This window comes from Asterias amurensis, chromosome 17 (assembly GCF_032118995.1).
Source record: "Asterias amurensis chromosome 17, ASM3211899v1".
Lineage (NCBI taxonomy): Eukaryota > Metazoa > Echinodermata > Asteroidea > Forcipulatida > Asteriidae > Asterias > Asterias amurensis.
In genome coordinates this window covers 10,481,341-10,505,188 of record NC_092664.1, presented here as the reverse complement: position 1 = coordinate 10,505,188, position 23,848 = coordinate 10,481,341, and the positions used below count along the sequence as shown (strand labels likewise).

The 23,848-nt window shown below is 39.3% G+C and overlaps 2 protein-coding genes across 4 annotated transcripts in view; both read left to right on the top strand.

The window, feature by feature from the left end:
• LOC139949589 (serine/threonine-protein kinase RIO3-like) overlaps positions 1-12,442 on the top strand; it is a 13,694-nt gene extending 1,252 nt beyond the window's left edge. The window contains exons 3-12 of the mRNA XM_071947994.1: positions 587-750; positions 1,707-1,832; positions 2,745-2,857; positions 4,525-4,668; positions 5,548-5,675; positions 6,325-6,489; positions 7,469-7,628; positions 8,582-8,752; positions 9,762-9,869; positions 10,290-12,442. Of these exons, the coding sequence (XP_071804095.1) occupies positions 587-750; positions 1,707-1,832; positions 2,745-2,857; positions 4,525-4,668; positions 5,548-5,675; positions 6,325-6,489; positions 7,469-7,628; positions 8,582-8,752; positions 9,762-9,869; positions 10,290-10,475 (1,465 nt within the window). The 3' untranslated portion in view covers positions 10,476-12,442. The remainder of the gene's footprint in view (positions 1-586; positions 751-1,706; positions 1,833-2,744; positions 2,858-4,524; positions 4,669-5,547; positions 5,676-6,324; positions 6,490-7,468; positions 7,629-8,581; positions 8,753-9,761; positions 9,870-10,289) is intronic.
• Positions 12,443-14,258: 1,816 nt separating this feature from the next.
• The window catches only part of LOC139949519 (solute carrier organic anion transporter family member 4A1-like), a 63,936-nt gene continuing 54,346 nt past the window's right edge, over positions 14,259-23,848 (top strand). For all 3 annotated transcript variants that reach the window (XM_071947895.1, XM_071947894.1, XM_071947891.1), the window contains exon 1: positions 14,259-14,708. The gene's annotated coding sequence lies outside the window, so the exon portion shown is untranslated. The remainder of the gene's footprint in view (positions 14,709-23,848) is intronic.

Here is a 23,848-nt window from a genome sequence, read left to right as displayed (position 1 = left end):
ATGGGGGTTTTCCTGACGGTTAAAAAGCACTTGTGACTTCTAGTCAACTGTTGAATCATTTCTACAGATTCCAATCTGAACTATGAGCCGAACTGTAAATGAAGCAAATGTTAACCCACTTTCCAGGATTGGCCAGGATTAAAAATTACACACTACACCCTGTCTTCATAGTCACAAATCCACAAACACAGATACTCCTTGAACACCCAGCAGGGTGGATATGTGCGCATTACAAGTCTAATTATTATTATTAATTTTATATGTTGCATGTATACAAAGCAAAATGTATTTACAACAATTATTGAAAATAGTGTAACATTTGTAGAGGATTTAGACAGAACTTTCCACCATGTCCACCCAAAAAAGGGAGGTTTTATAGTTTGTTTTTACTGTGGGCTTCATTTAACCTCAAAGGAAAATTTAGAAATGGTTTTCAAGTCTGTTTCTGTTTGAAAAGTCAACCAGTTAAGCATCTTATCCATAATGTCCCAATACAAGACGAACATGATGATCAAGCACTGCATTGCCATGTTGCATTACGATTATGAAAACTAATTTTTTTTAATCATTCTCTCATTTTGTTCAGTGCCCTGACAGACCTTGAGTATGCGCTGACTCTGGAGGGAAATGGAGACGACGCTGCGACAGAGAGTGACCTTCTACTGGCTCAGATGCTACAACTTCAGTTTGATAAAGAACATGACGCCCTTCTAGATGTTGAAGAGAGAAAACAGAACGCCAACAGTAAAGGTACAGTATTTAAGACATTGGAAACTATTGAAATTACTCAAAATGTTTACTAGCATAAAACCTTACTTGGTAACGAGTAATGGGGAGCTGTTGATAGTATAAATATTGTGAGAAACGGCTCCTTCTGAAGTGATGTAGTTTTCGAGAAAGAAGTTATTTTGCAAGAATTTGATTTCGAAACCTTATAATTAGATTTTGAGGTCTTGAAATCAAGCATTTGAAAGCACACAACTTCGTGTGACAAGGGTGTTTTTTTTTCTTTCATTATTATCTCGCAACTTCAACGACCAGTTGAGCTCAAATTTTCACACGTTTGTTATTTTATGAATACGTTGAGATAAACCAAGTGAGGAGACTGGTCTTTTGACAATTACCACTAGTGTCCAGAGTCTTTATACAACTCTCAACACAATTCAAAACCCGGGTAAAAACTAATCACCTGTTTACTTTAGACAACTGTTGATTTTCCCTTCACAGCATAAGAACCTCACAGTGATATGCCCTTTAAAAAATATTATATTGTTATTATTAACTGTTCTCTCTTAAATCATCAAGGTACGTCTTTTGAGAGGGCAAGGCCATTTCCATTGAGCAAGGGGCATTTCCGTTGCAACATTATTTTAAAAGTCTTTGGGGGAGTTTTGAAAGGTCATCAAAGCCAAGACAAAGCCAACAGAGATATTTTTTTTTTTTTTTTTTTTTTATCCATGACCCAAATTTAGTTTTTTTTCCAAATCAATTATGGAAATATGCAAATGACAAACATTTCAGTTATATATGAAAAATTTTGACCAAATTTTTACATATTATTATTATATTAAAATATGACACTAATTTTTCAATACGAAATATAAATATTTTCTCTTTTATTCCAATCGAAACCCCCCTGTGTATTTTTTTACAAAAATTAAATTATGAGTAAATATTATCATTAACCATTTTGTTTTGTTTTCCAGTTGGCATTTCGTATGCAAACTACCGCACAGTGCATCCAGCTATACGGGGGGATGAGGTTGATGAGTTTGCCTTTGATGTTGATAATGACAGCGATGATGATGATTGGGAGTTATATGTAGATAAAGGTAGGAAATCCTCCTGAGATAATTCCAATGATAATATCCCTAGATTATTTCACTTCTCATAATATCAAAGTCTTATATAGTCTTTTATCTTCCAGTATGCGCTAATCCACCAATCAGATGCTCGAACTACTAGGGGATAAAAACATATATACTACTTCCTCTGTTTTTATTACACATTGCGTATTGTGAATGTCAATACGTCACGCTCCATATACGGACAGTGCACAAATTTAATTCGAAACTTTGTGTGCGTGCATGCTGTTCGTCGCGAAATAACGATCTAAAATTTTTAACTTTGTGCGTTGCACGTGAGACTGGAAGATCAATTTGTTTCCGACCTCGTTGGATATGGGATGCAGAAGCACTATATTTTTCTAAATTCCACTCGGGCTTGTGTGGTAAATTATAATTAAGCGAAGGTACCTACCAAACAAGGTAGGCCTACTCAAGGCGCTGTGTATATACAAACTTTCAGAAAAATAGGTTGTTGCAATGATGAATTCTGAGCTCGCTACGGCGCATACAGCAGCCACAGCCAGGAACACCGGGGCGAACCCCTTCACTTTTCGGTTATAGATTCTTTTACATGCGTTACACAACACATGTGACCAACTGCTTTACGTCCCATCCGAAGGACGAAGCAATGTTTAAGTGACTTGCTTAAGGACATAAGTGTCAAGGCTGGGGATTCTTACGGCTGGTGATTCTTATCTAATCTTGCGTTCCATGATTGCTCTTTACTCTCTTCGATCTTCTTTTCGGAAATAAATCCCTTGTAGTAAGGAAGTCATACTAAGCAAGAATAAACAGGATACCAGTCACAGTGTGTACATGTGGAATGGTATGCTTTACCGCCTTTTACACTATTTTGCTAAGCATAATTTAGTTTTTTAATTTTCTACTATGTAACAGACGTGTCCTCGCCTAAGAAAGTTCCAACCACTAGAGACAAGAATGGAGTAATGATCACGAAGCATGATGCAGCCGTCTGTGGCAGAAAAAATGCCTCAAAGGTTATGGAGAAGGTAGGAAAATACAAAACATTATTAGAAAGGATTTAAAATTTCTGAAAATATCCCCTGATATGGAAACCTTTCCCCATTATGTTATTAAAGTTAATTCTAAATATAATATAAAAAAAATAGTTAAAGATGCTATGTCAGATTTTTGGCCCCAAACATTAAAAAATAGATTTTTTTTTGAGTGAATACTATTTCAGCCGCTCTAACGAAACAAAAGTTTAACTTTTACTTTTAATGGTCATGAACCATGACAAAAAATTTAAATGTTTCTTATAAAACACATAAGAATTGGTCACGTGATATATTGTCGGGACAAAACTAATTTTGAGCACTATATTTCACTGCTACTATTAATTGGCGGACTTTTTCGAGCAATGGCTCAAATGAAAGCTTGTAACTTTCTCGACCCCCATCAAAATACCTATTGAATTTTAAGTCAAAATATTTGGTTCGAATCAGCCAAAAATCTGACATAGCATCTTTAATGGCCTGACGTTTTGATCCTTGCAGTATTTTTTCAAAAGCTAAAAATAAGCCTTTAGCCTTTGTGAAAGACTCTGCCAGGATCTTATTGTCAGGCCATTTACTATTTTTGCATTTAGTCCATAGGTCCTTGTGGTTTGTAAGCAGATTGCAATAGCTTATTTTATTTTCTCTCAGAAAAATCCTTGATCGCTTGACAAAATCTCCCTGATTGCAAGCTGCAAATGTTGCCTTGTTCTTGTGTATGTGTCATGACTGAAACAAGGAAGTTATTTTATTTTTGTGTGTGTCTTGTTTTTATAATTATTTATTTTTCTTTCTTTTTTCTTGCGAATGAAACACTCTTTTAAGGTTTCTTCCTTAACAAAATAATTTAAAATGTTCACTTTTAATAAAAATAATATTAACTCTCAATAACAAACAATTCTGTTTTTAAAGGTATGGTCATAGATTGTATTTTTTTGTAAAGTTGGTGCTGATTCATACGGAGAACTATCAATAAATAATGAGTAGGGTAGATGGCCTTTGCTTTCGATCCAAACCGGACCTTCTTCAGAGGCATAAAACAAGTACAAACAAATACATATCCATTTATTAGAAAAAGAGAGGGGAAAGGGATTAAGGGAGGGATCCAGAAAGAAGCGGGAAAATTATAGCCAATCAAACTTTCTATTTCAGAAACAATTGATGGCTAGCAGAAAGTGTTCTGAAAAGAACAGGTAGGGAGTGGGAAAAGATAAAATGGATATGGTTATGACAACTAAAAACAAGATACAAGCAAATCAATGGGATCACCCCAAAGGGATACAACACCAGAAAAATAAGTTTCTTACTATGACCTGTGGAGGGTCTGTTGAAACCCTTGAGTTGCAGACTGGAAAATCCTGGTGACTGGTGATATATAATGAGTAGGGTAGGGTAGGGTAGGGTATAAAACAAGTACAAACAAATACATATCCATTTATAGAAAAAAAGAGATAGCTCATCAAACGGAGTGATTTCTGGCACAGGCTCACTCATGAGAGATGAGACCAATTCTGGCAGTGATTTGTCCACAGAAATAACATGAGAGTTTCTGTGGCCCTGTCGTTGTGTTACTTTGATACCTGTATGTTTAAAAGTGCCGGACATAATGTAATTTGTTTTAATTATAACCTCTGTTTTTGTGTGGTTTTTTTTTTTTTTAGTTCCCTCCTGGTTTCAATAGTGGAGATGATGTTGGGATGGACATGAAGCTTCCAAACAACGTCTTCAATACCCTTAAGCAACACAGTCAGACGGCAGAGCGTAAAACACACAGAGTCCATGAGAAGAAGGAACACTCCACTGCGGTAAGTTCACTGCTCATTGCTTGCAATCGACAAACCACAAAACATTAATATTAATTTCAGTTTTACCCATACACATGTGTGTTACATGTAGCTCTGTATACTCAATACTTTCCCAAGTTCTGTGAAAAAAAATCACAGGCATGTTGCTCGGGTGGGGTTCGAACCCGCGACTTTTGCAATTTTGAAAGTGAGATGATTGTATTAATTTAGGTGTGTCGTGGCTGTGTGAGGTCTTGTTCACCGAACCTCAGCTCTTGTGTTGACTGCAGCAGAGTGTAGGTTTGAATCTCGTTCATGACAATAATGCCCTTGAGCTACATACTTACCATAATTGCTTTATACAAAGTTGGAAGAAAGTTCATTCGGCTCTAACAGCCAGGCCCCTAGCATGCGTAGGGGATGATAGAAACAGGGATTACACAAAAATCTCAAAAAGGGAGATTCCCAACATGAGTTCCAGTTCCATCTGTCCCTTTCTATGGAGAAAACCAAGCATAGCACAGTATATGTAGGTGCATTCCTGTGTTCAGTACACAGTGGAATATTTGGGCGGATACACACATCAGCCATCGGACTAACTGCACAAAAATAGAAGGTGCTCCGAAGTTGTACAGGCGTAAACAATATTCACCAAAAGCCAATTAAGCCTGGTTCATACTTCCTGCTAATGCAAAATTAATGTGAAACTCGCAATAAATAATTCGCAGAGTTCAACTCTTGCGAAACATTGGCTGTGAAAACGGCCATGACTTCAAAATTTGCTTCGCGCTCGCATCCGCAAGAAGTATGCTCCGGTTTTTTTACGGGGAAAAAGTGGTCATCCAACATGAAGTGGTTAAAAGTCAATAACCTGACTAACGTTTTTTTTTATACTTATAGGTCATGGCCATGGATCCCAACACCAGGCTTCTGCTGTTCAAGTTGGTAAACAGTGGTCTCTTGGAATCTGTGAATGGTACAATCAGCACTGGAAAAGAAGCTGTTGTGTTACATGCCAATGGAGGAAGGTCAGTATTACAATTGGGCATTTTTTTCATTTTTATAAACAGTTAAAAGGAGCTTGTGACTTCCGTTTTTGAGCCCATTTGTAAAAGGAGCATTACGCCAATACATTTTCAAGGATTAAAGGCAGTGGACACTATTGGTAATTACTCAAAATAATTATTAGCATGAAACCTAATACTTAGTAACAAGCAATGGGGAGAGGTTGGTAGTATAAAACATTGTGAGAAACGGCTCCCTCTGAAGTGACGTAGTTTTTGAGAAATTTTATTTTGAGGTCTCAAACACAAGCCTCTGAAAGCACACAACTTGGTGTGACAAGGTGTTTTTTCTTTCATTATTATCTCGCAACTTCAATGACCAATTGAGCTCAAATTTTCACAGGTTTGTTATTTTATGCATGTTTTGTTGAGATACACCAAGTGAGAAGACTGGTCTTTGACAATTACCAATAGTGTCCATGGTCTTTTAAAAAAGACAACTGTAACTTAGTCTTTACAGTCACTTAACCACAAAACACAGAGGGGTAGAATAGAAAGCAAAATGTGTATTAAATTATAGATAAGAAGTACTCTTTGTGTCGATATCGTTTTCGTTATCGCTGCAGTGTGACTCGGCTTTAACTAATACTCATCTTATGTTTTGCACCTTTAGCCATCAGACATTGCTAGTACCTCGAGAGTGCGCCCTCAAGGTCTTCAAGACGACGCTGAACGAGTTCCGAACTCGCAGGCGTTACCTCCCAGATGCCCTCAGCCGCATGAACCCCAGGAAGATTATCAGTATGTGGGCGGACAAAGAACGCTTTAATCTCCATCAGTAAGTAATCATTTTCCTTGACAACATTGTTATCACAATGAAACCTATGGATGTATAAACTATTTTGTATTTAGCCCCATTTGCATTGGACTTAATTTGGGTAAACTAACCGAGCAAATGGGTAACATTCCCATTTCAAGTCCAACGCGAACAGCCTAGGCAGTTTCCCTCCCAGGTAACTTACCCGACTAGAATGGGTAGTTTAACCGACCCACGCCTGCCTGGTTAAAATTGACCAGCCGTCGATTTCACCAAAGTCTTCTTAACTTAGGATTAATCCTAGGACTTAGGACGAGTTAAGTTCCGTATCCTAAGACGTTAGGACGCATTGAACCCATCCTAAGTTAAGACGGGTTACTCTTGCTAACTCGAGATAGGATTAATCCTCGCATTTCGTGAAATCGGCTGCAGGCCAGTTTAACTGAGCCAAGAAGTCCAGTTCAAATGCCATCAGGGTAAAAGCTGCCTGGTAAAAAGCCACATCCGGTCCCCTGATCTACCTGCCGTGCCACATGATCGTGTGATGACACATCTTAAACATGCATTGTTTACATGGATGGATGCCCGGTCGCACTTAATGCATTCTCGCTGTCATGTATCCCGGTCAAAGGTCACTGCGATATCGCCCTTTTGTGTTTGTCTTAAGTTAGTCAATATGTGTTTTACCGATCGTGTCGGTTAGTTTACCATCGTCATTAATCCAAGTGCGGACGCTGGTAAGTTTCCCCTTTTGGAGTGTTAACCACTGTCTCTGTAAAACATTAGTCCAATGCAAACACGGCTTTAGTCTTTTCTGATGTCACAGGTTATTAGGTAACGAACAGGTCTATCAACATAAAATAATAAACCACATGGGAAACTGACTGTGTTTGTTTTAAGTCGGGTTGAACACAAACAAAATGACTAGAGATGGGTTTAAACCAACAAACTCCGGATTAATGTGTCGATAAACAGCGTGTTTTTGTTAATTTTTGCTCAGGATGCGAAAGGCCGGTATCCGCTGCCCAGAGGTCATCCTTCTCAAGAAACACATCCTGGTACTCTCCTTCATTGGTGACCATCAGAAGGCTGCTCCCAAACTGAAGGATGCTGAGCTGTCGAGCGACGATCTGCTGCTTGCCTATGAACAGTGCACAGAGGTCAGCCACATGAGTAACTTCATAAACTTGCGAATGTCGGGGTTCGAGTTGTTGTTTTAGCAGGGTTTAGAAAGCACTTAGCATGAATATATGCAACACACTCTGAGGCTCGTGAATACCAGCCTTACTGGATGTTGCCAGATGTACCTTTGACCTCGCATTCATTTGGCACGTGGCACTTGTACACAAAGAGTTTATAAAAGCAACACTACATCACTGCCTCAAATTCCACAAACACTACATGATGAACACAACATTATGAGCGCGTACGATACATGCAGATGATCAAGAAAGCAAGCTGACACTACATCATCTCGGACCAATCATAACACAGGTATAGCAAGCTGGCGTCACTGCACATTTATCCAATGAAATCAATGCATACAAAAAAAATATTTGGGCTGTCAGATCCGTGGCTGTAGTTATCCTAGCGGATAAAAACAGGGGGACCAGTATAGAAAGCACTGAGCTCATAGACCACTCGGCAAAAACACTTCTGCTTCGTAACATCTCCTGTGTTGATAGATTGTTTAAAGCCATTGGACCCTTTCGGTTCAGGAAAAAAACAAAAAGTTCACAGATTTACAAATAACTTACAGGGTTTCAGGAAGGTAGTGGTGAAAGACTTCTCTTGAAATATTATTCCATGAAGTGCTTTACTTTTTGAGAAAACAGCAAAACAATATCAATTCTCGTTAATGAGAATTACGGATTTATTTTAAACATATGTCGTGACACGGCGAAACGCGCGGAAACAAGGGTGGGTTTTCCCGTTATTTTCTCCCAACTCCGATGACCAATTGAGCCTAAATTTTCACAGGTTTGTTATTTGATATAGAAGTTGTGGTACACAAAGTGTGGGCCTTGGACAATACTGTTTACAGAAAGGGTCCAATGGCGTTAACCAAGAGATTTAAGGTTCTAATTTTTCTCTTTTCCTTTTCTATTTCCAGATGATGGAAAGAATGTACAAAAGGTGTCAACTGGTGCACGCTGATCTCAGCGAGTACAACATGCTGTGGTTTAATCACGAAGTCTGGTTTATTGATGTCAGCCAATCGGTGAAGCCGTTTCATCCAGAGGGGCTGAAGTTCTTGCTACGAGATTGCACCAATGTATCCAACGTAAGTGTGATTGGTTGAAGATCACTGTGGCTAGTCTATGGTGGTATGGGATTATTCTTGGCAGTTAGGTTGGTGCAGTGGTATTATTCCAGGCCTTCCACCTGTAGGACTCCGATTCAAATTTTGCCGTGGGGGTATGAGGGGGGGGGACACTATGTGGATTGGGTTTTCAGTTCTTACACCACTGTGTTGGTTTTCCGTAGAATAATTCTCTGGGGTTTTCCTCATAAATCTAAAACTGAAACTTCCTTCCTTGCCTTCTCTCCATTGGGTTCTTGGCTAGTAAACTGGTCAAGTTTGATTTTCTGAGAGTCCTTGGCTTCAAAATAAGAACTGATAAATGAATTCAAATCAAATCAAGCAGACAAGCAGCACGCTTATTTTAAAAACAAATTAAAGTCTTTAACCTCAATTTCTTTGTACCAGAACTTTTAGTTCATTCCTGATTTGAGTTTAGCTTTGACCTTTTCACTAACCAAAAATCATTGTGTGGAATGTGCAGACCCTTTATTGTTAACATCCAATGATGTCATGTTCCTAATTTGGCTTTCTTTTCAAAATGTTCTTATTTTAATTTGAGGTGACCACTGTCGTAAGGGCTTTTGGAAAATAAGTGCATAAGACCCGTGTCGGACAGGTGCGCATGCCAGAGTTGCGCCGAACCAAATAGATTAGGAGGGACTCTAGGTCAAACCAAATAAATTTTGGTTTCAGACAGGCGAAGTTAACATAACATTTACAGTTGGCTCAGCTCATGGCAAGATCTACGTCTGAAACCAAAGCGCTCCAGAGTCATTCTGAACAACTGTAACAGTCGATCTTTTGACTTCTAGCGCGTCCAGTTGCTCTTAACTGTTTCAAACGCCACACTTTTCATGTACCTAATTCAGAATTTGGTACGGCACGACTCTGGAGTGCCTGTCTGACTCAGGTGTTACAGAACTCAGTTTGACCTTAGAGCACCTCTCTAACTTAATTGTTTTATTCCTTTTTATGCTTTCTGTTGTAGTTCTTCACTCAACGAGGCGTACCCAATGTTTCAACTCCGAGGGAGCTCTTCAACAGAATCACAGATCTACATCTCCAAGATGGCAGCGAGCAGGAATTTTTAGCTCAGGTAACCATGACCTTTGACCTCATGGCATGAATAACAAAGATGACTGTAATCTCTGTATTAACCACTTAATTTTTAAAACAATTTCATGCCCATCGTGGTATGTTTTCAGATTTTATTTTGAGTTTCTTGAGTAATAATTTTCCTTTGAAATTATCGTTGCCACAATGGAGGAAAGACAATTGACAACAATTGGCAAAAGAAAGACAACACCAGGTTCTCATAATTGGCTCCAGGATATGATTTTGTCATTTGAGAAAATTGAGTAGGTACTTATCATGGTTTGCAGAACATCTGCCATGGTATACTGGAATCTCTGAACTCTTCGACTTGCCTCACCTTGAAGTGGCCATCCGGCCTTGTGAATTGGGCGATACATCATAAAATATAAATTTAAAAAAACACTTCTTTCATTTCTGACAGATTGAAGTCATTACAGAGGCAGAGGAGTACAAATCCCTCGTACCGAACGAGAAGAACTTTGCCTTTGATTACTTCTTCGAGCGCTCAGTTGCAGACAATGCGGAACAAAAAGACAAAGAGCGACGGAAGAGTGAGGGAAATGGAGAGACGGAGGAAGGGACAGAGGGGGAGGAAACGTCGTCCTAAGAATCATCCATCCAGAAAGGACTGAAAATATTTAAAACCGATGAATATATAACGTCAATCCATCAAGCAACCACCAAGGCCCAAATTTATAGACCTGCACAAAAAAAGCTATACACTACAAATATGCTAACTAGAGTATGGTTACCAACTAAACTACCCAGTCACATACACAATTTGTGACTGGTATCCTGCTCATTTCTGCTAAGCAGACGAGTGTTGGGCAATTTTGTCTGCTTAGGCAGCTCTATGAAATTTGGCACAGGCATTTTGTACAACGCCATCTTTCTAGTTGTTTATTCGGAGTCGCTTAGCAAAGTGAAGACATATTCAAGACAAGAGTACACAGAGTTTCATATTGAGATGACACGTGCAGTGGACTGAATGTAAGCAGATTCACAGAGATTTGGGGTTGAACAAAAAAAAGTGTGACTCGAACCAACAACCTGCGGATTAATGTGCAGGTGCTTAACCAACTAAGCTATCTACGGTCCTGGCCAAAATGCTTGGGCCACCCCCTGTCTACTTCCCCTGACAAAAAAAACATTCTCTCCCCCGTCCCCCGGCTCAATGTTGACTGGAATGCAGAAGAAGACCGTGCAACAATGAGAACCAACATTGAAAGGGAGCAGGGGGTAACGTTAGGGGGGCCAAACAAGATATGGCCGGGATTGTAGCCCTATTTTGTCAATATCAGATTCGAAAAAAAGATAAGTCTAAAGCTGGCCTTTAAACATCTGTTGGGAGTCAAGTGTACAGAGTTGATAGGGGAGATCATTCCATGGGCATGTTGTAGCTTCCTTAGAAAACACTTTGGTATACCATTAATATGAATTATCGCTTGTCCAACCGGGATGTGATCAAGGCAAGCATAACTAAAGCATGTTCCATTATCTTCAATTATACTGAATTACCGTTGCTCTGTTTTATAACTGTGTCTGACAACCTTAAGCTCGGTTCTAATTCCTACGAATGTTGACATCAAAGGGCTGTTTTGTTGAGCGCAAGCCAGCTGATGCGAATTATTCATTGCGAATTTGTGAAGTCAAAATTTGTATTACATTTGTAGAAACTATGAACCGGGCCTAGGCCCTAGCCCTAACCAGTCTTGCTAGACATGCTAAATAATAATCAAGACCTAGTGACAGTGTTAACATGAATACTGCGTGTATGTGCTACACACAACTCTCAGCCTATGGTAAGGGCTTCTGTGACCCCAGTTAGGGCACTGTTTTGAGCTTGTGATGTCATTGCAATCGGTCTACCGGTAATCGGTATTTGATTTGGCAGGTGTAGGTGTTAAATATTAACCAACACTGGAGTTTTTGATTGGTTTTGGCTGAGCCAAAATACTGCAAGCAGCTTGTACAAAAATGCAAATAGCAATCGCACTAGTCATGCAGCAATATTTAATGGGATGGCCTGGGCCCAATTTCATAGAGCTGCTATCTAAAAGTCTTTACTCGTCTAAGCACAACAAACTTTGCTTACCAGAACAAGGTTACCAGCCAAACTACCATGTCACAATGTACATAATGTGACTGGTATCCTTCTCATTTCTACTCAGCAGACATTTGTTAAGCAATTATATTGGGCCCAAATCTATATGAAAAATTAGTAGTTCAGTGAAATAGATATTAGGGGTGAAGCCAGGATCCTACTTTATAGAGTTGCTAAGCGCAACAGTTTTCTAAGCATGAAATTTGTTATCCTTTGATAAAAACAAGAGTACCAACCGAATTTCCACGTGATTTTCAGTAACAAGCAAAATGCAACAAATGGAAATTAAGTTAGTAATCCTGTTTTTATCAAGGAAGAAATTTCATGCTGAGCAAATTGTTGTGCTTAGCAGCTCTATGAAATTGGGCCGTGATGGTAGTGGTAGTTGTGGTTTTCTGCCTGGAAGTTTGGATGAGTTTGTTAATGATTGAAATGGCCATCTTTATGCTATCCCCATGAAAAGGTAAAAAGTCAAGACTATTCAAGTGAACTTAACCAAGAATACACCGCCCAAACTCAACCAGTGATTAAAATAGATCATGGTATGTATGAACTGACAGACAGAAAAACCGTACTTTATCATTTAAATTTACTTTTTATTTCAGAAAATGTTTACGTGTAACAAATAGTATTGAGCAAATATTTATGGACGTTGGTTGAATAAAAAATGATTTTGTCCCAATGTTATACATAGTTGTGATTGAACGTGTTTTATAGCTTTGATGCCTTGGATCGGTCGAGTTGGTCTTTGAAAAGCGTTTGTAATCGTTTGTTAAAAAATGCATATGGGTAGAAAGATGTTTTAAAAGTAGAACAATGATCCACACACATTTGCCTCGAAATTGCGTGGTTTTCCTTATACTTTGCGAACTAACCAGTCGGCCATGTAAATGGCGATCGTGTTTGTAGACGAGGTAAAAGGAAAACCACGCAATTTCGAGTGATACTTGTGTGGATCATTGTATTCTACTTTTAAAATATCTTTCTACCCATATGCATTTTTAAACAAACGATTACAAAATGGTTACAAACGCATTCTATAGACCAACTCGACCGATCCAAGGTAGCGTGTTCCTTTAACAATAGTAGTGGCCATTTACAACATGCCATATCTGTCTCAATACACTCTTGGCCCAGAGGAGAGATGCAGAAGCAAGTGGGCCTACTATGAGTTGAAGGGTCTGGGTACTTTTCCTTTCATTATTATCTCGCAACTTCGACGACCAATTGAGCTCAAATTTTCACAATTGAGCTCATTATTTTATGCATATGTTAAGATACCGGTACACCAAGTGGGAAGACTGGTCTTTGACTATTACAAGTAGTGTCCAGTTACCAATAGTGTCCAGTTTCTTTAAAGAAACTAGACACTATTAGGAATTGTCAAAGACCAGTCTTCTCACTTGCTGTATCTTCTCACTTGCTGTATCTCTACATATGCATGAGCTCAATTGGTCGTTGAAGTTGGGAGATAATAATGAAAGAAACAACACCCTTGTCACACGGAGTAATTTCGAGACCTCAAAATCTAATTCCGAGGTCTCTAAATCAAATTTGTGGAAAATTACTTCTTTCTCAAAAACTACGTAACTTCAGAGGGAGCCGTTTCTCACAATGTTTTATACCGCCAACCTCTCCCCATTACTCATCACCAAGAAAAGTTTTATGCTAATAATTATTTTGAGTAATTACCAATAGTGTCCACTGCCTTTAAGGAAAAAATTAAAATAACCCTAGCATTAATTTCCCAATAAAAAAAAGTTGCCTGCCTTTCTTGTCAAATTTTAGAGAAATTTGAGACTAAAAAGCATTATTACTAGTTCAAATCAACCCAAATTATTTTCCAAACAATATGCCTGCAGGTCCATGTTCGCATAGCTACCCGTTGTTTTCTTATCATTAAAAAAGTTTTACAACACTTGGCAAAAACTGCTTGTGCTGAAAACATCTCTGGAAAAACACGCCTATTTTTGAGCCGAAAATGCCAGCTCCTCTCTGTTCACAAAATGTGACTCAAAAGATTGGCCACTGACTCAATTTTGACCGAGCCATAGGCTGGAACCAATGTGAGGCCAAGTCATCCAATCTTTTGAGACGTACTTTGCTGGCATTTTGGGCTATAACTGGGCCGTTTTTATACAGTGATTGACGCCCCAATGACAGGTAAATAAATAAAACGGGGTGTCATTGTTTTTTCGTTTTTTTCTGCCCATTTTTAGCGCCGCCTAACTATCTTTACAACTAGCGAGGGCGCTGTTTATTTCGCACGAAATTAATCTGCGACGACCCTGCCTGCTGCATGATGCATAACATAAACACTGATAGCGTGATAATCGCAAGACACAAGCGATGACCTAATTCTGTCATTCCTGTATCAAAACATGTGCGTGATTTGGCTGGGTTGTTTACATGGGTGTTGATTTTCTCGGTACATAATCAAGTAGATTAGACCTTTTTGGGCACCTGGACTGGACTGAAGGCCGACAGTTAGAGCTATTATACTATTTAGTTAGGTGTGAATTGTGGTCGCTCCATTCATTCACAACGACCTGCCAGAAGACAGCTGAAGGAAGAGGAGCAATTACAAGGCATAGACGTGACGCATTGACCGTGACGCTGGATGATCATAACTGATGCTATTTACACCACTACTAAATCCTTCCTTAATGGCTGATCTAAATGTCATTTGAGTTATGTCTGTGACCTGAGACGACTGTGTGTGTGGTGACTGAGGAGGTGAGTGTTTAAGAAAGTTCAGCTTTAAAAAAATGATCAAAGAAGAAGTTTTATTTTTAAGTTTTGTATAAATATGATTGACTATCCTTTTTCCATGGACCATTTGACCATGGTTGAATGTTTGACAGCAGTCAGCAGTGACACTAGTTCAGTAGTTGCGATAACGTAACCCTCCTCCCGATGGCAAAGCCGGATAACGTAACCCTTCTAATTCTCCAGACGGCGTAGCCTCGGAGGCTACGTTGACGAGAGGAGGGTTACGTTATCGCAACTACTACAGTGACACACCTCCTGACCTCGGTCTGAATGTGACAGGGACAGCAAATTTGTTAATGTTTTATTTGTTAAAGGTAGTGGATTTTTACCGTACCATAACTTCTGTAAGTTTGAGAAAATAGTGCTTGAAGTCCGTCTACTTGCTTGGTGTATCCTGTCCCGAAATAGTTGCGATAACGTAACCCTCTTCCTGACGGACGCACAGGCCAGAGGGTTACGAAGCTACCGCAATCTGTGCAGGGCGAAATGGTTAAAACGTACAATTTCGACAGCTAGTCAGCAGATTTGCTCCATTTTTACCACTTTTAAAAATCATGACACAAATTCTAGGAACACGAACTTGATTCTCAATGTCTCATGAATCCTACCATAACACTCAAAACACCATTGAGGAAATAATTTGAAGAAAAGGGACAAAAACCCGAGCGAAAGAGTAAAAAATGTCCCAGGTTGAAAATTTGAATCTGAAGGGGGCAGAGCTTCGGCTGTTTGTGCACGTCACGGCGGATTCATCACAACGTGGGTTCATATCACGGTCTCAACAACTGTGTCCTTGTGCAAGACGTACTTGTTCTTTGGCATTTTGCGTCATTTTATTGGGGGTTTTTCTTTGAAATATTTTTCTCGATGTACATGTAGGCCTAGGCCTACACATGTAGACCCAGTAACTGGGGCGCTGTACTCGAACTGCAGTATGTCAAACAAAATTGTTAAAGGAGTGAAATACCCAGTTACTGGGTGGGTCTATTTCGGATGAAGTTTTAAGTGTTTTGACTGAGAGATCAATTCAGTGTGCCATGGTTTTGAAGATGGTATCAATGAAATTTGAAATCTGGTCACTAGTCTGACAAAAATTATCAACATTTTTACTGGTGATCTTGAATCCCTCCAGTGGAGAGTTAATGATTATCACAACTATCACAAACTTGTGGAGAAATATTGAGTATCTTGCAGCTACTGATGGAAACTACATACATGAACCTCACTATCGGTTGTGTATCAATCTTCTCTAACCTCTTTAGGAGTGCTTAAAGGAACACGTTGCCTTGGATCGGACGAGTTGGTCAAAACAAAAGCGTTTGTAACCGTTTTTTATACAATGCATATGGTTGGAAAGATGTTTTAAAAGTAGAATACAATGATCCACACAAGTTTGCCTCGAAATTGCGTGGTTTTCCTTCTACTGTGCGAACTAACATGGTCGGCCATTTATGGGAGTCAAAATTTTGACCCCCATAAATGGCCGATGTGTTAGTCGACAAGGTAAAAGGAAAACCACGCTATTTCGAGGCATGTTTGTGTGAATCATTGTATTCTACTTTTACAACATCTTTCTACCCATATGCATTTTATAAAAAACGGTTACAAACGTTTTTCAAAGACCAACTCGACCGATCCAAGGCAACGTGTTCCTTTAATACTACTACAGGAGTGTGGATCTCTTTTAAAACATGAGTGTGCATAAAATTCAAATTTACAGTACTTGTACTGGCAAGCTGGTGTCTGGTGCTCTTTAGTTAATAGTTATATAATATATCCTGAATCCTGTTTACAGATGTAAACTTATCGTGCCCATCCACTGGTGTGATCGGAATCGCCCTACATACATTGTACAGTTAGATACCAGGAAATTGTGGTTCCAGCAAATATGGTTTTGCAGTGGTACATAATATGTTTTGTGGTCATACAGTTAGGTTTTGTGGTCATGAGATCTAGGTTACTGTCAATTGAGAACATTTAGTTTTAATGCAAATAAAATCTGTTTCCTGGTCGTCCACTTTTCTTTATAATCTACCTGTTATATACTGAATCCTTCCTGGGTTATTCCCTGAAATCCCCTTGATCTCTCAGGGTGATCTTAAGACTGAAAATTGAAGTAATCGATAAAGGTTAGAGGGTCCAGCTTTACAGACCCCTCCACACGTTTCATGTCAGGCTTTATATGGGCCTAGTTGTACTGTCAGCAAGTTTCCAGACCTTCATGACTGTTTTCTATTATAACAAGTTGTGTCCCAATCTGACTTTCTCATTAACTGTATCTACAGTGTGGGTAGTAATACCCGCAAATATAAAAATCACTTTGTGGTCATACTTTTAAAAAAGTACCAGCAGTAGTTAAAAGGACCAGTAAAAAATATCATCTTGTGGTCTGGCTGGCTAGTCTTTGGTTTTTAGTGTTGAAAAGTTTTTACTATTTACTATGAAGCATGGAAAAGCTGACGGACTAGTGAAAAGACAAGTTGATAAACTTGTCCGGCTGGCTAGTCACTGAAAATGTTTAAGGACAGGTTGCCTAGGATCGGGCGAGTTGGTCCATGAAAAGCATTTGAAAGTTCGTTATAAAATGCATAAATGGTTAGGAAGACGTTACAAAAGTAGAGTATTCGAAATTGCATGGTTTTCCTTACATCGTGAACTAACACGGCACGCCATTTTGTGGAGTCAATTTTTGACTCCATAAATTGGCCGACTTTGTTAGTTCCTAAAGTAAAATGAAAACCACGCAATTTCGAAGCCTAGTTATGGATCTTCTACTTTTAAAACATCTTTCTAATGAATTTCATAACGAATGGTTTCAAATGCTTTTCATGGACCAACTCTACCAATCCAAGGCAACGTGTCCTTTTAAGGAGAAACCCAGTGTAATTTATCTGAAAGCCCTCGTTATAAAAGGTAGTAAGCATCATTTGAAATTATTTTGTCTCTGTAGGCCATTTCTTCAAACCATGGATAATTTCTACCTCCATGTTCTAACAAAGTTCTACAAACTTAACCACAGTAACCCCAACAATCTCAAAACAGCTGAAATACTTTATGGCCAGGCCATGATTGATGCAAGGTAACAATGTGTCTGTATTGTGTAACTACTCCTTGCTAAATGGTCTGGAAGGCCAATAAAACCATGATAAAACTGAGTGTTTTCCTTTCTGAGATTGCCAGTGGGGTGTCTGGGGTGGGCTGGGTCTTCAGATTAAAAGCCATTTTGACTTGAGGGTTCTAACATTCCTTGCTGACCCCCCCCCCCCTTCTTCTTTCTTTACCCCTATAGTTGCAGCCTGCAAACTCTCACTGATTCTGAAGAATGTTCCTCAAAAATAAACCATCTTTCCATGTTTTGATGAAAAAAAAATTGAAAAGCTCCCGGATTACGGAAACATTTTCCCTATTATGCTGAATGTCCTAAAATATCTCTAGCTTGATTGATGGACAAAAACCTCCCCAACTGCAAGATGCATGGAAATCATCTCTGCACTTAGTAATTGGAAGGGTTTGTATGTGATACAGTAAGGCCTTTCATGTACATCATAAGGCCCATTCACACGAGCGCTACAAACGTGGGTCCCGTGCGATTTCATAACATCGATGTTATGAAATCGCAAATGGTGAATGTTACCCATGTTAAGAAATTACCTACATGTAGGTCCCGTGTTGTTCATTTTTAACACAGATCGAGACCTCCTCCGAAAAATCAAGTCTACGTACATTTTTTATTTTTATGGAAGAGTAAATTAATAAATATTTTCAACACGCACCCCAGGCCTTGATGAGGCAAGGCAAGTTTGGTCTGGTCACTTCTACAGAGGGATTTTTGTAAAAATGTATACCTAGTGAAGACTGTCCCATCGTAACCACAGGGCTCTGCAGCAATGGCTGTGGCCTGTGGGTACCATCGGTTAATTTGAGGCCTGTGCAGTTTGTCGTCCAGTAGATGCAAAGCCGAATCAATTTGATGACCCTTCAAGTGAGAAAGAGTTCCGGAGTTTTATTTAATGGCAAATGTGTTTCATGAAGAAGTGTTCTTGCATGAAATTTTATGGAGCATTTTATTGCCTTAAAGTCATTCATTCTGCATACCAAGTGATTCTTGCATGAAATTTAATGGAGCATTTACCACAAACAAGTCATTCTTTCTGCATACCCGAGGGATTCCTTTTCCATTTTAAATTGTAGGGCTTGAGGGTAGGCCTAAACCTTTGGTTATTGCCTAGCTCTATGTTTGTTGACAACCATTTATTGACAACAATTAAGAGAAAACTCAACAACAAACTATCTTGGAATTGTCATGAATCCATCCACGGAGTGACAGCCATAGTACCCACCACATTCTCAGACCATTGCATATTATTGAGGGCAGCACTGGCTATCAGCTTACCCTGTTTCCCTTGCGGTTTAAAGGAACATTTTTATACAGATTTTGTTCAACAAAAAACATGAAGATCACAGATTTACACGGTCTTAAATGATGATAGTAGAGAACATTCCTTGAAATATTTCTGTTTGAAATGTCATGTTTGGTGAGAAATAAATACCATAATATTTTTGTTTGGAGTCTGTTGCTCACTAGTGAGCGTTTTATTCTTTATTTCTTGACAAATGTCATGCTAAATGTGTAAACGGTTTTCACTATTTTCTTGTGACCCAGATGGCCGATTTATCTCAAACTTCTTTAGGTATGTCAGTTTATGTCAGGGCCTATGGTGGATTACAGAAAGTGCTTACACTGCCAGGAACTGAAAGTGCTTACACTGCCAGGAACTGAAAGTGCTTACACTGCCTGGAACTGAAAGTGCTTACACTGCCTGGAACTGAAAGTGCTTACACACTGCCAGGAACTGAAAGTGTTTACACTGCCAGGAACTGAAAGTGCTTACACTGCCAGGAACTGAAAGTGCTTACACTGCCAGGAACTGAAAGTGCTTAACACTGCCAGGAACTGAAAGTGCTTACACTGCCAGGAACTGTAAGTGCCTACACTGCCAGGAACTGAAAGTGCTTACACTGCCAGGAACTGAAAGTGCTTACACTGCCAGGAACTGAAAGTGCTTACACCGCCTGGAACTGAAAGTGCTTACACCGCCAGGAACTGAAAGTGCTTACACTGCCAGGAACTGAAAGTGCTTACACTGCCAGGAACTGAAAGTGCTTACACTGCCAGGAACTGAAAGTGCTTACACTGCCAGGAACTGAAAGTGCTTACACTGCCAGGAACTGAAAGTGCTTACACTGCCAGGAACTGTAAGTGCCTACACTGCCAGGAACTGAAAGTGCTTACACTGCCAGGAACTGAAAGTGCTTACACTGCCAGGAACTGAAAGTGCTTACACCGCCAGGAACTGTTTCGTCAGCCAAACCACTTCTGTAATGCTCCTTTAATTATTTGGGAGGAAACTATATCTGACCATGACAGTATAACTCTTATCTGCTCCATGATCTGACCATACATGTATAGGAATATTCCTTGTCCACCGAAAGTCCAGAGCCCCACCCCCCTCTCCTCAATGGCCTGTGCATATTGTCAAGCCCTGTACTATAGACGATGTGACCTCTGACCTCACACGAAAACCATAACATGATTCGTGCGCATACCGCCGGGCAAAACCTCTATACTTTGGCAGCCAGCTAGAGAGTGTGCACAAATGACTACGCAACTCAGTGCCCGGCGAAACATGACGTATAAAAGGTGTTTTGTCAACAGAGGGCGGTTTGAATGTAAACATAGGTCACATCGTCTATACTGTAATCATTATCAGTATACATTAGTTTTGACTGAGGCTTACATGTATTTATTACTTACATGTAGCTTTAAATCATCGTTCATGCTGCGTTGAGAAATTTCATTGTATCTCATCTCACTGTACATTATGCGGTATCCATTAAACGGGTTTGCTAATATGACACAAACTGAGTACATTATCCCTACATAGGCCATGTAAACAAAAATACCTAAGTCTTTCAGGAGCCCCCCCCCCCCCACCCAATTCCCAAACCTCCTTGTTGACCTGTGACTATTTTTCTGCGTTCAAGCCTTACTGCAAATGCAATCATTATCATTATTGACTGTAGGCCTATATCAGCTTCAAATCTTCGCTCATGCCGGTCGCGTAATTTCATTCTATCTCATCTCGTCATACATTAAATGCGGTTTATATTGAACGGTTTGCTAATGTGACACAAACTGAATGCATCATGCATCCCCCTGTATTAGGCCAAGTAAAAAAAAAATATATTTGATCCTTCCCTCCCTCATCCTTTTTGTGAGGCCGCATCTTTTTTATTATTTTTTATTATACATAAATAAAATAGTGAAAAACCGTTTCCACAAATTTTCTGTGTGATGCCTACTTCTCATTGAATTTACTAATCTTTTAAAAACGTAGAATTAATGGTTAATTTAACTTGAAGAATTTGTGGCCACATTGAATTTAAATGCTTGGCAACCACCTTTGAAAGAAAGGCCCTCATCCTACTCTTTATGGAAAACCCGGGCAATTAACTTGTATTTTTTCTTTTTTACTTGCCATTTTGCCTTAGGTGGTTTGGAGATCTGTTGATACACTATCCATTGATTGTTTTCACCATTCGTTCTTTTTATGGGTTGTTCCTAATACTTTTATGCTATCCTCTTGTTGACCAAGCAAGGACACTGATTTTGATCTCTTACCAAATGGGTTTTTATTATAGGCTGCAGAGAAACCATAGTTTAATCCTTGTTGCTTTGGTTTATTAAAAAGCAGTTCCTTGCTCTATGGTTTAAAAGCACTGGGGTGGATTTCACAAAGGTAGTCCTAACTTAGGACTAGTCCTAAGCAATGCTAAGAGATAGGACTGGTCCTAAGTTTGAGGACCTGTAACTCATCCTAACTTAGGACTGGTCCTATCTCTTAGCATTGCCTAGGACTAGTCATAAGTTGGGACTACCTTTGTTAAATCCACCCCAGGACACGTTTGTTGCTCAAAGTAATGCATCATTTACTCGGTAATGAGGAGAGAGAGTGGTTGTTATTTTACAAATATTGACTGCTTTGAGTGCTATGGTTTAAACTACGACTCCCGGTGTGATCTCCGGAGCCTACTACTTTCCCAAAGTACAGCCGAGGGAAAATGGAACGGTCTGGGGATCACCGAGGGAGTCAGAGTCTTAACCATAACACGAGTTAAAGCAGTCAATATTTGTTTTATAACACCCTAACAGACTTTTATTTTATCATCCTCGAGTCAACACGTAACGTTCATACGCGCATTTTAGATACACAAATGCACAACTGATTGGGTTCGAAGTGGGTAAAGAGACGTCTTGGTTCTGCACGTTGGTGATAGTCGTCAGACTATCACACGGCAAACGATGCACTATCACACAGCCGCCGTTTCTAGTAATAAAACTAAGACATATCATGTGACGCGCTCTGAAACCAATCAAAAGGCAGAATATTTGTAAGGGGCGTTATAAAAAATATTGTGTAACTGTAAAACCACTCCCTCTGCCAAATGATGATCCTACTCTTGTAAAGGCAGGGCTGTATGCTTCGTTTTTAAAAGGGTAAGGGCACCAAGGCATTTTCTTCTTGGTAGAGTAGAGGGCAAATTTGTACTGGAGCATTTCGAGGGCACCAAGGCAATGACCAGGGGACACGGAGGCAATCGCCTTCGTCGCCTCCGTGAAGTATCAGACCTGTAAAGGGTCTGCATTCGTTTGGTAATGACTCCGAAAATTAATGGCAATAAAAAGTTAGGCTTTGAATACACTAAATGCAGGAGGAAAATCTTTTCACTAGCAAGCTATAACTTAACTTAAACTTAAATGCATTTATAAAGCGCTTTAACACTGTTTCAAAGCGCTGTACAGTCAAGAAAAACATTAAAATGCAGGATTAAAAAACATGAGCAAAAATAGCAATGAAAATGGTTTTTTAAAAATACACAACAGTTAAAAACGGAGAAACTTTTTTTTGTAAACATTGCATTACAACCATTCATACTATACAGAATAGAATACACTTTAATCCCCCTAAATTTGAAACCGAGAAACGTTACTGGCGGTAACCTTACTCTGATTGTAGTTAAGTTTCAGTTGCAGGTTATTCTTCCTTCATGGACATTTAAAGCTAACCGCTTCAGATTTTCGCTAATGTGACACAAACTGAATGCATCATCGCTGCATTATGCGGTCTGGAGATCTGTGGATACACTATCCAATGATTGTCTTCAATGTATTTTTTTTTTTACAGACATTGTTCCTAATACTTTTATGCTATCCTCTTGCTGACCAAGCAAGGACACTGATTTTAATCTCTCCTCACCAAATGGGTTTTTATAGGCTGCAGAGAAACCATATAGTTAAGCCTGTGGTTTTTAAAGCAGTTCCTTGGTCTATGGTTTAAAGGCACTGGACAAGTTTGTTGTTTACTAAAAATTAGGCTATATATTTAGCATAAAATATTACTTGGCAACGGGCAACAGAGAGCTGTTTTAGTATATAAAAAACTTAGTGAGAAAGGACGTCCTCTGAAGGTATTTGAGAAACAGGTAATTTTCTAACTAAAATTTTAAAAGACTTTTAGGCCTGAGCCTTTTTTAGCCATCTTAAAGCACACAAATTTGTTCAAAAAAATTGTGTTTTTCCATCATGTTGGGATACACCAAGTGATAATACTGCCCTCTTTGACAATTACCAAATGTGTCCTGCAGCCGATTTCACAAAACGCTAGGATTAATCCTATCTCAGGTAGAGTAAAATGTCTTTTCTCTATGGGACAAGCAATTCGTCCTAACTTAGAACAGGTTCATTACGTCCAAAGGTCTAAGGCCTAAGACTATTCCTATAGTTTAGAAAGAGTTTGGTGAAATCATGGAGCTAGGTGAAATCTACGATTGTGCCTTTAAAGAAACCTTTTTAAAACATCAAAGAAGTCTAAGAAAGGTAATGTTAGGGTCTGGGCAGTGTGCTCAATAAAGAAGACATCAAACTGAATCCAGGAGCTGGAATGTTGAGTAGGATGGATAATCCAGCTTAGCATGGTGTTAAGTGTCACTTTATCAGATTCCTCCCTGCATGGTCCAAACCCTGGGGGCAGCAGCAGCTTAAA